Here is a 12,595-nt window from a genome sequence, read left to right on the forward strand (position 1 = left end):
TGCTTGTTGCTGATTGATTTGAAGCGCACAGAGCATGCATACAGTTTTCATCAGCTTACTTTTGTGAAAATCGAATCTTGTCCATTTCAAGGAACTAATACATTTGAAATATACAGGCCCAACCTGACACACAAAAAGAGGGGTTGGATTTCCCTTTTTTAAGTTTATTGTCTCGTTGACATGGATTCTGAGATTCGAAGCGATAGCAGAAGAGCGACAAGAGTCTGTGCCAAACGAGATTTCATGAACACTTACCGCATCGACATACGCTTTGTGTTTTCAAAGCCAGTGCTTGGATTCTGACGCTTGTTGATGATGACGACGATACTGTAGCGGAGACGGCTATTTCTTCTCGTGGTTTTGTCATCGGTTTGATCGGAGGGACGACTGTGTTCAAAAGTTAGATTAACAAAGAACAAAAACCCTTCAATATTCGATCTATTGTGACAAAAAGTTCTCTGAAAACCTTACAAATTAGTTTGCAATTTCATGATAATTATTGAAAAGCCAATTATGACATCACTTTAATAATAAACCAAAACAGATCATACCTATTTTGGAAATCATTCTCTGGCAAAATTCGGTAAAACCTACGCTATGTAAATCTTTGCCAGACCGACCCGATTTTCCACAATGCAATGTAATTATAACAAATTATCAAGCAAGTAGGAGTTAAAACAGAAAATTATCCGGAACTGCATCAAGCACCCTGATCACGTGACATGAACTTCCATAGAATACAGTCGCTTATGATATCTTCTTTGTCGGTAAACACGTTGCGCCATGATACGCAGCGCAAAGATTGTGGCCATCTACTATTAAAAGAGAATTTATGCTGTGATACTTTTTGACGAAATTACATTTAAGTATAGTACACTATGTCAAGTATATGAGAAAGTTGGTCGAAGTTGGTGAATCTCCGGTGAAACAGGAGCCTATCTACCTCAAACTCGTGGAAAATAACGAAGAGACAATCTTAATTACGGTTGAGTTTAAAAACACAAAACGACAAGGCAAATAGATACGTTACTTATAAGTAGCGTATCTATTTGCCTTAACATCCATAGCATTTGTCATTACTCTCATATACGCATTACTGATTAGTTGGACATCAGGCATTCAGACATGACTTTATGAGTAAAAAAGAAGAAAGTAGATTTCATAGAACAAAATTACTTGGACACACTTCTAAACTTTACAGCTAATGGAGTTTCAAGGAATAATAATTATGGAAACCACCATGTTGCTCAACCATTATTGTTATGTTCATGAAATGTTACGGGCGTTTAATAATTACTTAATATGGGGGAAGAAGCCATACATTACCAGACTAATATGCAACCAAGTTTCTTGGCTCACCGATGCGACGACCTTCAGGCCATGTCGCGATGAATTTGAATAATTTGCTTATGCCCCCATTTCCGATCTTGCGTTTTGCGCTAAAAAATCAGGATCCGTTCAGCGAATAAAACTTACGATTGGTCAGGCTATGGGTACAACGCAATATTTTTGTCTGAGGCTGAGTTATTGTATTTAGATCAGTTAGTTAAAATGGCTGAAGATCGCGATATAAAGAAAGAAGTGCGCATGAGTGATAAGCTTTCGGTATGCTATCAATTGCGATGTAAAGTTCAAACAGGTAGACTGTTTTGAAAGACTCTTTATACACCATGGTGTCGGTACGATTTTGCTATGCGGAAATGAAATGAAATTCGGGGATGACGATTCTCTCCCCATATTTTCATACATGAAATAATCTATGAGTTTAAATTGACCAAGTCCATTTAGTGCTGCGTCAATAATAATTTAAATTGGGAGAAAGTGTCCTCGAATTTTTCGCCGGACAATCGTTAGCTTCGATAGCTTAGTCACTACGTTCGAATCTTTTACCAGAAATTTTGGACATTTTATTTGTCATGGTAGGTTTGTCACTGCAGACACGAGGGTTACATCGTCAAGTCTGGTCAGAATATTCTGTAAGTTGACAATAGACTTCTGACGTTCCAGAGTCTCTGATTTATGTGCCTTTACATAGTGCCACAAATGAGAAACCACAAAATCTGTTGTTGTATCAGATCGTCCACAAATGTTTTAAAATTTATTGAATCGACAGACAAAATTTAAATCCCATTCTATTTCCGCAAGAGAGGGTTGAACTACGCCCCTGGCTGAGCATGTTCAGTCATATCAGCGATGATACCTCGACCACCATGGCTATGGATATTTTGCGCTGCACGGTGGCTTTCTGTTTAGGATTTGCGGTGCATCTTGGGATCCAATGATCGAGATATTGTTTGTCGACGATTGAATTCCCTGATGAACACCGACGGATTACCACAAAGTTGTTGTACTTACTTGGTGCTTCCGCACTACGACGTCCTGTATGGAGGCTCTCCGCATTTTCCTTCTGTGCTGGAGTCATTAATAAATTAGTTCCCTCGTCTTCTCTGAACACATCATTTGTGTCAGCGAATACAACGACCGCGAAGAATAACACAAACACTACGATTTTCGTGCAGAATAATGCAGAGATACTCATGACGCAGTTCAGTGACAGAACACTGGGCGGTCAGGGTATCTCCTCGTCTGGTGTGAACAATCACGTATTGTCATGTGCAAGAGATGCCAGGAGGATTTTAGTTCCGTATTAGAACATATGACACGTTACCTTTCAGATCATTTGTCTCCCAGTTCGTGAGATCTCAACCTATTACTTAATCTGATTGATCTGGGGAAAAGCTATAACACAGGACCGCAACGAATGTGCACAAAAATGACTGGTTAATGGTCAACGCCTTTAAAGTTTGAATCTAGATTATAAATTAGTTCAAATGGTAAGCCGTGCACCATGTGGGTTGTGCTTTGCAAGCGACGATAATGGTACGGAGATTTAATATGACTTAAATTTGATCATTTCCAAATACACTGAAAATTGTGATATCCGCTAGGGGGAAACAAAATGTAATGTCTGATTTTTACAAGGACTGGGAGACTTTGTAACACCCAAACTCCTCTGTTCAAGTATTGAAGATTTGCCATCGTGGTACGTCTGACCTTTGTTGATGACAAGGTTATCTGTGGACAACAGGGCTTATCTCTGGTTGGTTTCCGTGTTTATTGATGACGGCAGATGAATTTAGTTGTCACGTGACCTGGCAATCGATTTGAAAAAAAAATCAATTGTCTGTATGAAACAAAGTGTACATTTGATCTAAGACAACTGTCATCTTTGGTAATTATCCTAAATTTGAAAAACAATCAATGGCATTCTGCCATTGTGGACATATCTCAGAGACTATCAGTGAGAAGATAACGATGACGTCATCGCTGACAAAGGAACATTTTATTTCTTCCTAGCACGCAAAAATTTGCTCATGTTGCAGATGACTTTTCTGTAACCTTTATGAATGATAGTTCGAAAGAGGTTCTGACAACACCACCACAGGGCCGATTATGATCGCGACATGGAATGCCTAAGATTCTGATCAAAGTCATGACGTCGTAGTTCTGTCAAGTTTCAGTCACATGGTCAGAAAACCATACAAACTGTGACAATGCGGACACTGATAACAACAGTTACCCTATAATTACACTTATATCTGATGACCTTGCCATTTTAAAGTAAAATTCATATTGTTTCCATTGTGACGTCGTTTCGAACGGCAACAAAATATACATGTTTTCGTGATTACTTTGTCTGTTCAAAATTGTCGTCTGCAAACTGATTCCCTGTATAGGTCAGAAACATGTGTCACGTGACATTTTATTTCCGTGTGGCGTCCCGTACAACCACAACGCAAATATAAGCCTAAGATCTGGGTAAAGTATACGACGCGGGTGAAGATGATCATCCCTATACAAGTGTGTCAATCAGAGGAGTTAGCGAAGGAATTAGATCGTCTTTGATGAGATATAAGTTAGCCGATATTGTTCAATATCTGTAGACTTTCGAGGAAGGATTTTTACAGTGGGTTTCAATTCGGTTTCACAACTCTGTATGTGAGACAGTTTTACCTTCTGCAAATATCTCCCAACTTTCAGCTGTAATTGTTACTAAAAACAGTTACATCGTTGATCAAGTGCAATCAGCTATTCAGCTATCGGTCCAGACAGACTTGTCCTATGCTGGTTTATTGTAACTAATCAATAAGTCGTTGACTTTGAAAATGTGTGGTGATACCCAAGCTGATCGTATATTGTACATACAGTGTATCTGTCTGCATGCTGAGTTGTGGCACCGAATTGAAACCCACTGTACATATCATTAAAGGGTGTACGGCCTTTCCAGATATGACATCTTAGAAACTGGTAGTTGGGGTTTTCCATTTCTATTTATTTTGAAATATTGACAGTAATGCTATGCATAACTTGAAAAAGAGCAACATGTTTGAGTAAATTCAATTTAAGTATGAAAATAGTATAAAGTATGTGACATTTCATTGCTTCTCGACATTTCGGCCGAGACCTCTTTTCATAGTTTCAGAACCTGTAGTTAGTTTTCTCCGGTAGAAGTCACTTTCCCTGAATTAAAAAAGTTCAATAATCCTCCCTTTACTGAATACTTCTCTGTCCAATTTTCGATTTTTAACTAAGCCTTGTTAATATGATGATTATGCGCACCTGATAGTCGGGCAGCTTCTGTACAGTTAAAAATATGTACAATGAGACAGACAACCAACAAACACAGAGTACAACAGCTCCATGGAGGAAGAAGAGCCCATGGTATTCGCAATCTAAATATTACACATTCCAGAAGAGTAAAACATTAAACAAATAATATACTTATTATCAGAGTACAATGCAGTCTTCAGTGTTCAGGCATATAGTTACCATGGCATTTGACGAGCTTCGTGACCTTTCACCCAGCTCGACGGTGATACCGATGTACAACGACGGAGTCTGTGATCGATGGCGGCTCAGGTACAGTACTTTAACATATAGCGCCATTCTGTTTTACTTTGGTCGATCAATTGAAATGAAATGAAATAAAAGATTTGAAAAAAACAAAACACGGAAAGTTCTTGTCTTGAATAGAATAAATAACCGTAGAAAATGAAGGAAAATTGTCACGCGAATGTAAATAATTCAGTACATTTTCAATACACAATTTCCATCATTATATTTCAAATCTATACCTTAGCCATTAAGGTAGTATGCGCCTCGAAAGTGAAAGATTTTTGTAAGAAGTTTATGTGGTTGCGAGTCAGCAAATTTCACTTCATTGCAATAATACCCCTAAAATTTTAGGATGCTGTGGACAAATATGTTGAGTCAACAATATTATCATTTGTCATCAGGGATCAAACCAAATATTAATCGATATAAATGTGTTGGTTTTGAGTACAGACAACTACAGGGTAAATGAAATTGAGTGTACGAGAATGTAAAACATCCGGTATGCACATTTTAAATATAACAACAGACGGGAGAACATCCGACGTCGTCAACGACAGACACTCGAATTAAAAAGCAAGGCGATGCGAATCAGAGTGACTTTCTTCATTTCATATATCAGTAAGTCCGAATGGCAGTAAGTAAGAAGTACACTTCTGTCCGATCTCATATGTTGAGCAGGCTCATGTATATGTGTTCACTGTTTCTATGTGCGGGATCCAGCGCTTGGTAGATACCCGACGATCGGAAAGTGTCCAATTTTTCGTGTTCTTGCAGATCAGTAGGCTGTCCATCGCCGGACTCGTGAATCGTATCATAGAGGGGGCTCCCATCAGGACCAACAGAAGTCCGTATTGTCTGATAGGTATTTTCCTCTGTTACTTCCGTGTCTGCTTCGTCCTGTCCTCGGTCTTCCTTCCTCCTCCGCCCCCGGAACATGAGGAATATGACCAGCGCCAGTGCTCCACCAAGTATGAGAACAAGTGTGGAGGTGACGCTTATTGCAATAATCAAACCAGTAGCTGAGGTTTCTGTAAGATTGAAAGTGAATAACTGAGTTTCCTGATGAAAGGGTGTGTCAGTCACGTCTGCGCACGTGAGTGCAGGTTCGATTCCCGAATAATTTTAAACTTTACAAAGAATAGTTGTAATTTACTTAATCCGTAAACTCCCCTATGAAATTCGGATCAGATATAGGTCGATGTTTGAGTGCAGTGTTGATGACATGCTACTCTGAGGGTCTGTTCAAACCTATTTCAATGCTCATACCCGAAGAAGCTATATTTTGATTCTTCGCCCACAAAATTGTTCGTATTCATTCCCCGTCTTCTTTCCCAAGAAAATTGGCGCAAATAGAAATTTCGCTGATGAGTCATGGCAACTATTGTACTAGCTCACATTAGTTTTCAATGTAAGTAAACTGTGCCTTGTATATTTTAAAAAAGTGAAAGGCTTACATGTAGTTGTGAAACGAAACGAGATGTATTGCAAGTACTATTTTAACAATATTCCCGAAAGATTAATATACAAATGTCTCGTCCAAAACTTTTGGACAAATATTTATTCTCAGTTCTACACAGATGATATTATGTGGAGGAGTCGTACAATAAACGTAAAACGCAATAGTGCTGTACACTGTTACAGCTTTGTTACTAACTATAGCTGTATGTGTGTGACATGGACACTGCACTGCTTGAAATGCAGACAAATTTATCAATGTTGCAGTGGCTGTTTTTGCAGCTTGCACTCTGAGTCGTGAATATGTTTTTTATTATTCACTGTTACACTAGCAGTCGCCCACTGAGATGTATTTTCGTCGTTCTTGCATGCGTAATTTTCAAAAGCGTAATCTAAAAATGCGGACAAATATTTATTTTTGCATATTAATGAGAGAACAGTGACGTAAACTGTGAACGGCCCTATTGTGAAAGAAGTTTGTTCAGTGTCATTTCCAAAATGTTGATTCTGTCAATGTAAATTCCCCCTCTATGATGTGGTAATAAATAAATTTGACGTTCGTGTAGAGGAAGGAGCGAGGAAGTCTACTTTGTCAACATACATACCAGCTGCGGCTGTCGTTTCAACGGTTGCATTTGATGGTGACGTCACAGTCGACTCTTTCAGTGTCGTCTGCGTGAGGGTTGTACGAAGTTTTGTTGTTGATGGGATGTCGTGCTCGGTGTGTCTGGTTTCCGTGGCTTCGTCCGTCGTGCCGTCGCTTGTTGAGATGACCCACGTTGTTTCGGAACTGCTGGCCGTCAGATCGGTTGATATGGCATCCTCCGTGGTATCTATGGTAACAATAGGCATCGGAGTACATCAAAGGTGGTTCATTTGTTCATCAATTACCAGATAATAACCCTCTTCCCACGAATAAGTACCCCTTTACCTCCAAGGCAGACGATTGACTATGCCCGGCTTAGCTTATGTTTAAATTACTTATCTTTATTTTCAACAACCCAAACGACCAGCCTCCAGATAGAAATGATGAGGTCTGGCGGCTTTTTCCCCTACAGAAGGGGTGATGTTAGGCGATCTCTGTCTGGTAATGACTTCCAAAACATCATTCGTGATTGAAAGTCAAGGATGTAGCGCCATTTTGAAACATATTCAAGTGAATATTAAAGAGTGAATCTGAAACGTTATAATAATCATGACACATGATACCTGTACCAGTCACTAGGTCATCCGTCGAAGTTTCGGTGGATGATTCCATGGTTACTGTCAGGTCGAGGGTCGTTCGTTCATCGGTTGTCGATGGAGAAGGGCTTAGTGGTGTTGTTTCTTCTGTTGACGAGTAAATATCGGTTGTCGTTGGTTCTTCTGTGATGGTGAAACCCGTTGTGGTGGAACCTACAGAACAGTTCATCAGACATCCATTTTCATCAGGGTGACAGTTGAGAAATTTCCGTTTGCTGATAATGTGAGAAAATGGCCACTGATTTCATCCTTTCGCCGGCCAATATGCACTCGGCATTCCACAGACACCGATGTATGGAAAACATTTGAATAGTATATTTTCATGAACAAGTTGGTGCCTTCAAATATGTTTTTTTTTTTTAACCAAAAGCTCCAAGAGAAGAACATATGAAGCGATGTTTTTAAAAAACATTTTTTTTCGAGGTCTCTGAGAAATAAGAGTAAACGAGCAATTTGTACCTTCTGTTGTGGTCCAGTCTTCTGTGGTTGTCTGCAATGCCGAGGTTGTCTCCTCTGTAGTCGTGTACATGTCTGTTGTAGTCTCTAATGGAGTAGTTGTATGCACTGACATCGTTATATCTGTGGTGGTTGGCTCCTCTGTAGTAGTGGGTTCAGCGGTTGTTACCTCAGTGGTTGTCATTTCAGCAGTTGTGGTGGCCTCTACCGTTGTTGTCATTTCTGCAACGACCAAGTGAATTCAGAAAAACATAGCGTCAATGACACTTTGCTCACATTTGATTCGATATGGCAGGCCAGAGAGAGTGTACTTAACTATGTTTACCCCTGGCATACCAAGTTTCATAGCAATCAGAATATTTAATTCAAAGAAAATGATTTTTTGACCAAAAATGACAAAAATGCCCCAAAAATACAAATATGAAAATTTCACCACAATTTTAACAAAGCCGACAGAGGCCAACCCTGGGATCAAGAGTATCAAGTTTCAAAGCAATCCAACAAGATAATTGGGAGAAAATGTTTTTTCTTGACCAAAAATGGAAAAAATTGCCCAAAAAATGCACATGAAAATTTCACCATATGATAGAGACCAACCCTATGGTCATGAATGCCAAGTTTCAAGGCAAAAGGACAAGCGCTTTCAGAAGAGGAGATTTTTTGACCAAATACGGGAAAACTGCCCCAAAAATACAGCTGTATAAATTTCCCCACAATTCTAACAAATCTAACTAAAGTCACCATAAACAACGTACATACAAAGTTTCAACCAAATCTAGCCCGTGGTTACAGAGTTTTAGCAATTTGCAGGATTTTTCTTTGTTTTACCTCGTTTCCATATTTTTGACACTGACATATTCACATCTCCAACCCTTTGTGTACCTGTACACCAAATACTAAGATGGTAGGTGCTGCGGTTTTTGAGTTTTTGATGTGGACGGACATACATACGCACTTACTAACATACATTCAGATACCGCCGACCTACCATATAAGCTCTGTTTGGTATATATACATATACCAAATGTGAGCTAAAAACGCATAGATTTCAAAGGTTTATTTCATCTGAGATAAAAATATATAAAGGAAGGAAATAGCTTTAAAACATTTTAAGATATGGTGACAAATTCTGTCTGGCATCCTTGATAACCTGATCCAATTTATATGTTTCAACAAAAAATAACTGACTCAGAGGCCATACACTTAACCTTCTGTCGTTGTCCAGTCTTCTGTTGTTGTCTGCAATGCCGATGTTGTCTCTTCTGTGTACAATTTGTGTGTTGTAGTCTCTAATGGAGTAGTTGTTTCAGGCTCCGTTGTTATATCTGCTGTGGTTGGCTCCTCTGTAGTAGTGGGTTCAGCTGTTGTTACCTCAGTGGTTGTCATTTCAGCAGTTGTGGTGGCCTCTGTCGTTGCTGTCATTTCTTTTAGCAGGAATTTGAATCAAGAAAGAAATATTGATTTTTGAAGGTATTAATACATCGCACAAATACTTTGCGGATTCTTAATTTTAAACATCAGACTTGGAAAGCATTTCCAAAATTTTGTCCCACATAAGGGTTCACATTTAGACCCGAGGCCTGGCCAAAATTGTGTTTAGATAAGAAACATTTTGGGCCGTGTTCACATTATTTTGAATCTCCGGGTTTAGTCGCTTTTCGACCTCTCTCTTGGCGAATTTAAGGTGTCAACTGGGCCAAGGGCCCACCGTAACAAAGGTCTCTGCGAAACAAGAGTAAACAAGCAATCTGTACCTTCCGATGTGGTCCAGTCTGCTGTTGTTGTCTGCAATGCCGTGGTTGTCTCCTCTGTAGTCGTGTACATGTCTGTTGTGGTCTCTAATGGAGTAGTTGTATGCACTGACATCGTTATATCTGTGGTGGTTGGCTCCTCTGTAGTAGTGGGTTCAGCTGTTGTTACCTCAGTGGTTGTCATTTCAGCAGTTGTGGTGGCCTCTACCGTTGTTGTCATTTCTGTAACAACCAAATGAAATAAGAAAAACATAGCGTCAATGACACTTTGCTCACATTTGATTCAATGTGGCAGGCCAGGTGGAGTATACTTAACTATGTTTACCCCTGGCATACCAAGTTTCAAAGCAATCATAATATTTAATTCAGACAATATGATTTTTGACCAAAAATAACAAAAATTCCCCCAAAAATACAAATATATGAAAATTACACCACAATTTTAAGAAATCCAACAGAAGACAACCCTAGGATCAAGAGTATCAAGGTTCAAAGCTATCCAACAAGAACTTGGGAGAAAATGTTTGGGTTTTTTTACCAAAAATGGAAAAAATGCTTAAAAAATACACATTTAAAAATTTCACCACAATTTGTTCAATAATATTATAGTGACCAACCTAGGATCATGAATACCAAGTTTCAAGGCAAAAGGACAAGCGCTTTCAGAAGAGGAGATTTTTGACCAAATACGGGAAAACTGCTCCAAAAATACAGCTGTATAAATTTCCCCACAATTCTAACAAATCTAACTAAAGTCACCATAAACAACGTACATACAAAGTTTCAACCAAATCTAGCCCGTGGTTACAGAGTTTTAGCAATTTGCTGGATTTTCTCTTTGTTTTACCTCGTTTCCATATTTTTGACACTGACATATTCACATCTCCAACCCTGGGTGCACCTGTTTACCAAATACTAAGTTGGTAGGTGCTGCGGTTTTTTAGTTATGATGTGGACGGTCATACATCCGCACTTACTAACATACATACAGACGCCGCCGACGTACCATGTAAGCTCTTTTTGGTATATATACATATACCAAATGTGAGCTAAAAACGAATAGATTTCACAAGGTTTAATTCATCTGACTCAGAGATAAAAATATATAAAGGAAGGAAATAGCTTTAAAACATTTTAAGATATGGTGAAAAATTCTGTCTCGCATCCTTGATAACCTGATCCAATTTATATGTTTCAACAAAAAATAACTGACTCAGAGGCCATACACTTAACCTTCTGTCGTTGTCCAGTCTTCTGTTGTTGTCTGCAATGCCGTTGTTGTCTCCTCTGTAGTCGTGTACCATTTGTGTGTTGTAGTCTCTAATGGAGTAGTTGTTTCAGGCTCCGTTGTTATATCTGTGGTGGTTGGCTCCTCTGTAGTAGTGGGTTCAGCTGTTGTTACCTCAGTGGTTGTCATTTCAGCAGTTGTGGTGGCCTCTTCCGTTGTTGTCATTTCTTTTAGCAGGAAATTCGAATCAAGAAAGAAATATTGATTTTTGAAGGTATTAATACATCGCACAAATACTTTGCGGATTCTTAATTTTAAACATCAGACTTGGAAAGCATTTCCAAAATTTTGTCCCACATAAGGGTTCACATTTAGACCCGAGGCCTGGCCAAAATTGTGTTTAGATAAGAAACATTTTGGGCCGTGTTCACATTATTTTGAATCTCCGGGTTTAGTCGCTTTTCGACCTCTTTTTAGGCCAATTTAAGGTGTCAACTGGGCCAAGGGCCCACTACAACAGACGTCTCTGCGAGCGCGAAACAAGAGTAAACAAGCAATCTGTACCTTCCGATGTGGTCCAGTCTGCTGTTGTTGACTGCAATGCCGTGGTTGTCTCCTCTGTAGTCGTGTACATGTCTGTTGTGGTCTCTAATGGAGTAGTTGTATGCACTGACATCGTTATATCTGTGGTGGTTGGCTCCTCTGTAGTAGTGGGTTCAGCTGTTGTTACCTCAGTGGTTGTCATTTCAGCAGTTGTAGTGGCCTCTACCGTTGTTGTCATTTCTGTAACGACCAATTAAATTCAGAAAAACATAGCGTCAATGACACTTTGCTCACATTTGATTCGATATGGCAGGCCAGAGAGAGTGTACTTAACTATGTTTACCCCTGGCATACCAATCTTCATAGCAATCAGAATATTTAATTCAGAGAAAATGATTTTTTGACCAAAAATGACAAAAATTGCCCCAAAAATAAAATATGAAAATTTCACCACAATTTTATAAATCCGACAGAAGACAACCCCAGGATCAAGAGTATCAAGCTTCAAAGCAATCCAACAAGAACTTTGTGAGAAAATTTTTTTTTGGACCAAATATGGAAAAAATGCCCAAATATACACATATGAAAATTTCACCACAATTTGGTCAAATACGATAGAGACCAACCCTACGATCACGAATACCAAGTTTCATGGCAAAAGGACAAGCGCTTTCAGAGAACAAGATTTTTTGACCAAAAACGGGAAAAATGCCTCCAAATACAACTATATAAATTTCTCCACAATTTTAACAAATCTAATTGTAGTCACCATAAACAACGTGAATACAAGTTTCAACCATATCTAGCACGTGGTTACAGAGTTTTAGCAATTCGCTGGATTTTCTCTTTTTTACCTCATTTGCATATTTTTGACACTGACATAATCACATCTCTACCCTGGGTGCAACTGTATACGTAATACTAAGATCGTAGGTGCTGCGGTTTTTGAGTTTTTGATGTGGACGGACATTCATCCGCACATACTAACAAACATAAAGACACCGCCGACCTACCATATACTTGG

General features: G+C 39.0%; 2 protein-coding genes across 2 annotated transcripts in view; both read right to left on the reverse strand.

Moving 5' to 3' along the window:
* Positions 1-2,757, reverse strand: part of LOC139117643 (mucin-like protein) — a 54,761-nt gene extending 52,004 nt beyond the window's left edge. Inside the window, exons 1-2 of the mRNA XM_070680884.1 lie at positions 2,356-2,757; positions 256-387 (exon numbers count right to left, since the gene is read on the reverse strand). Of these exons, the coding sequence (XP_070536985.1) occupies positions 256-387; positions 2,356-2,539 (316 nt within the window). The 5' untranslated portion in view covers positions 2,540-2,757. The remainder of the gene's footprint in view (positions 1-255; positions 388-2,355) is intronic.
* A 2,427-nt stretch (positions 2,758-5,184) lies between these two features.
* On the reverse strand, positions 5,185-11,253 carry LOC139117644 (uncharacterized). The gene is made up of 6 exons (XM_070680885.1): positions 11,034-11,253; positions 9,804-10,022; positions 8,053-8,271; positions 7,561-7,746; positions 6,957-7,184; positions 5,185-5,924 (listed from the first exon to the last, which is right to left on the reverse strand). Exons 1-6 carry the CDS (start codon positions 11,251-11,253, stop codon positions 5,560-5,562), a joined length of 1,437 nt encoding a protein of 478 aa, XP_070536986.1. The 3' UTR covers positions 5,185-5,559.
* Positions 11,254-12,595: the final 1,342 nt, after the last annotated feature.

The sequence above is a fragment of the Ptychodera flava genome, chromosome 18 (genome assembly GCF_041260155.1).
Source record: "Ptychodera flava strain L36383 chromosome 18, AS_Pfla_20210202, whole genome shotgun sequence".
NCBI lineage: Eukaryota > Metazoa > Hemichordata > Enteropneusta > Ptychoderidae > Ptychodera > Ptychodera flava.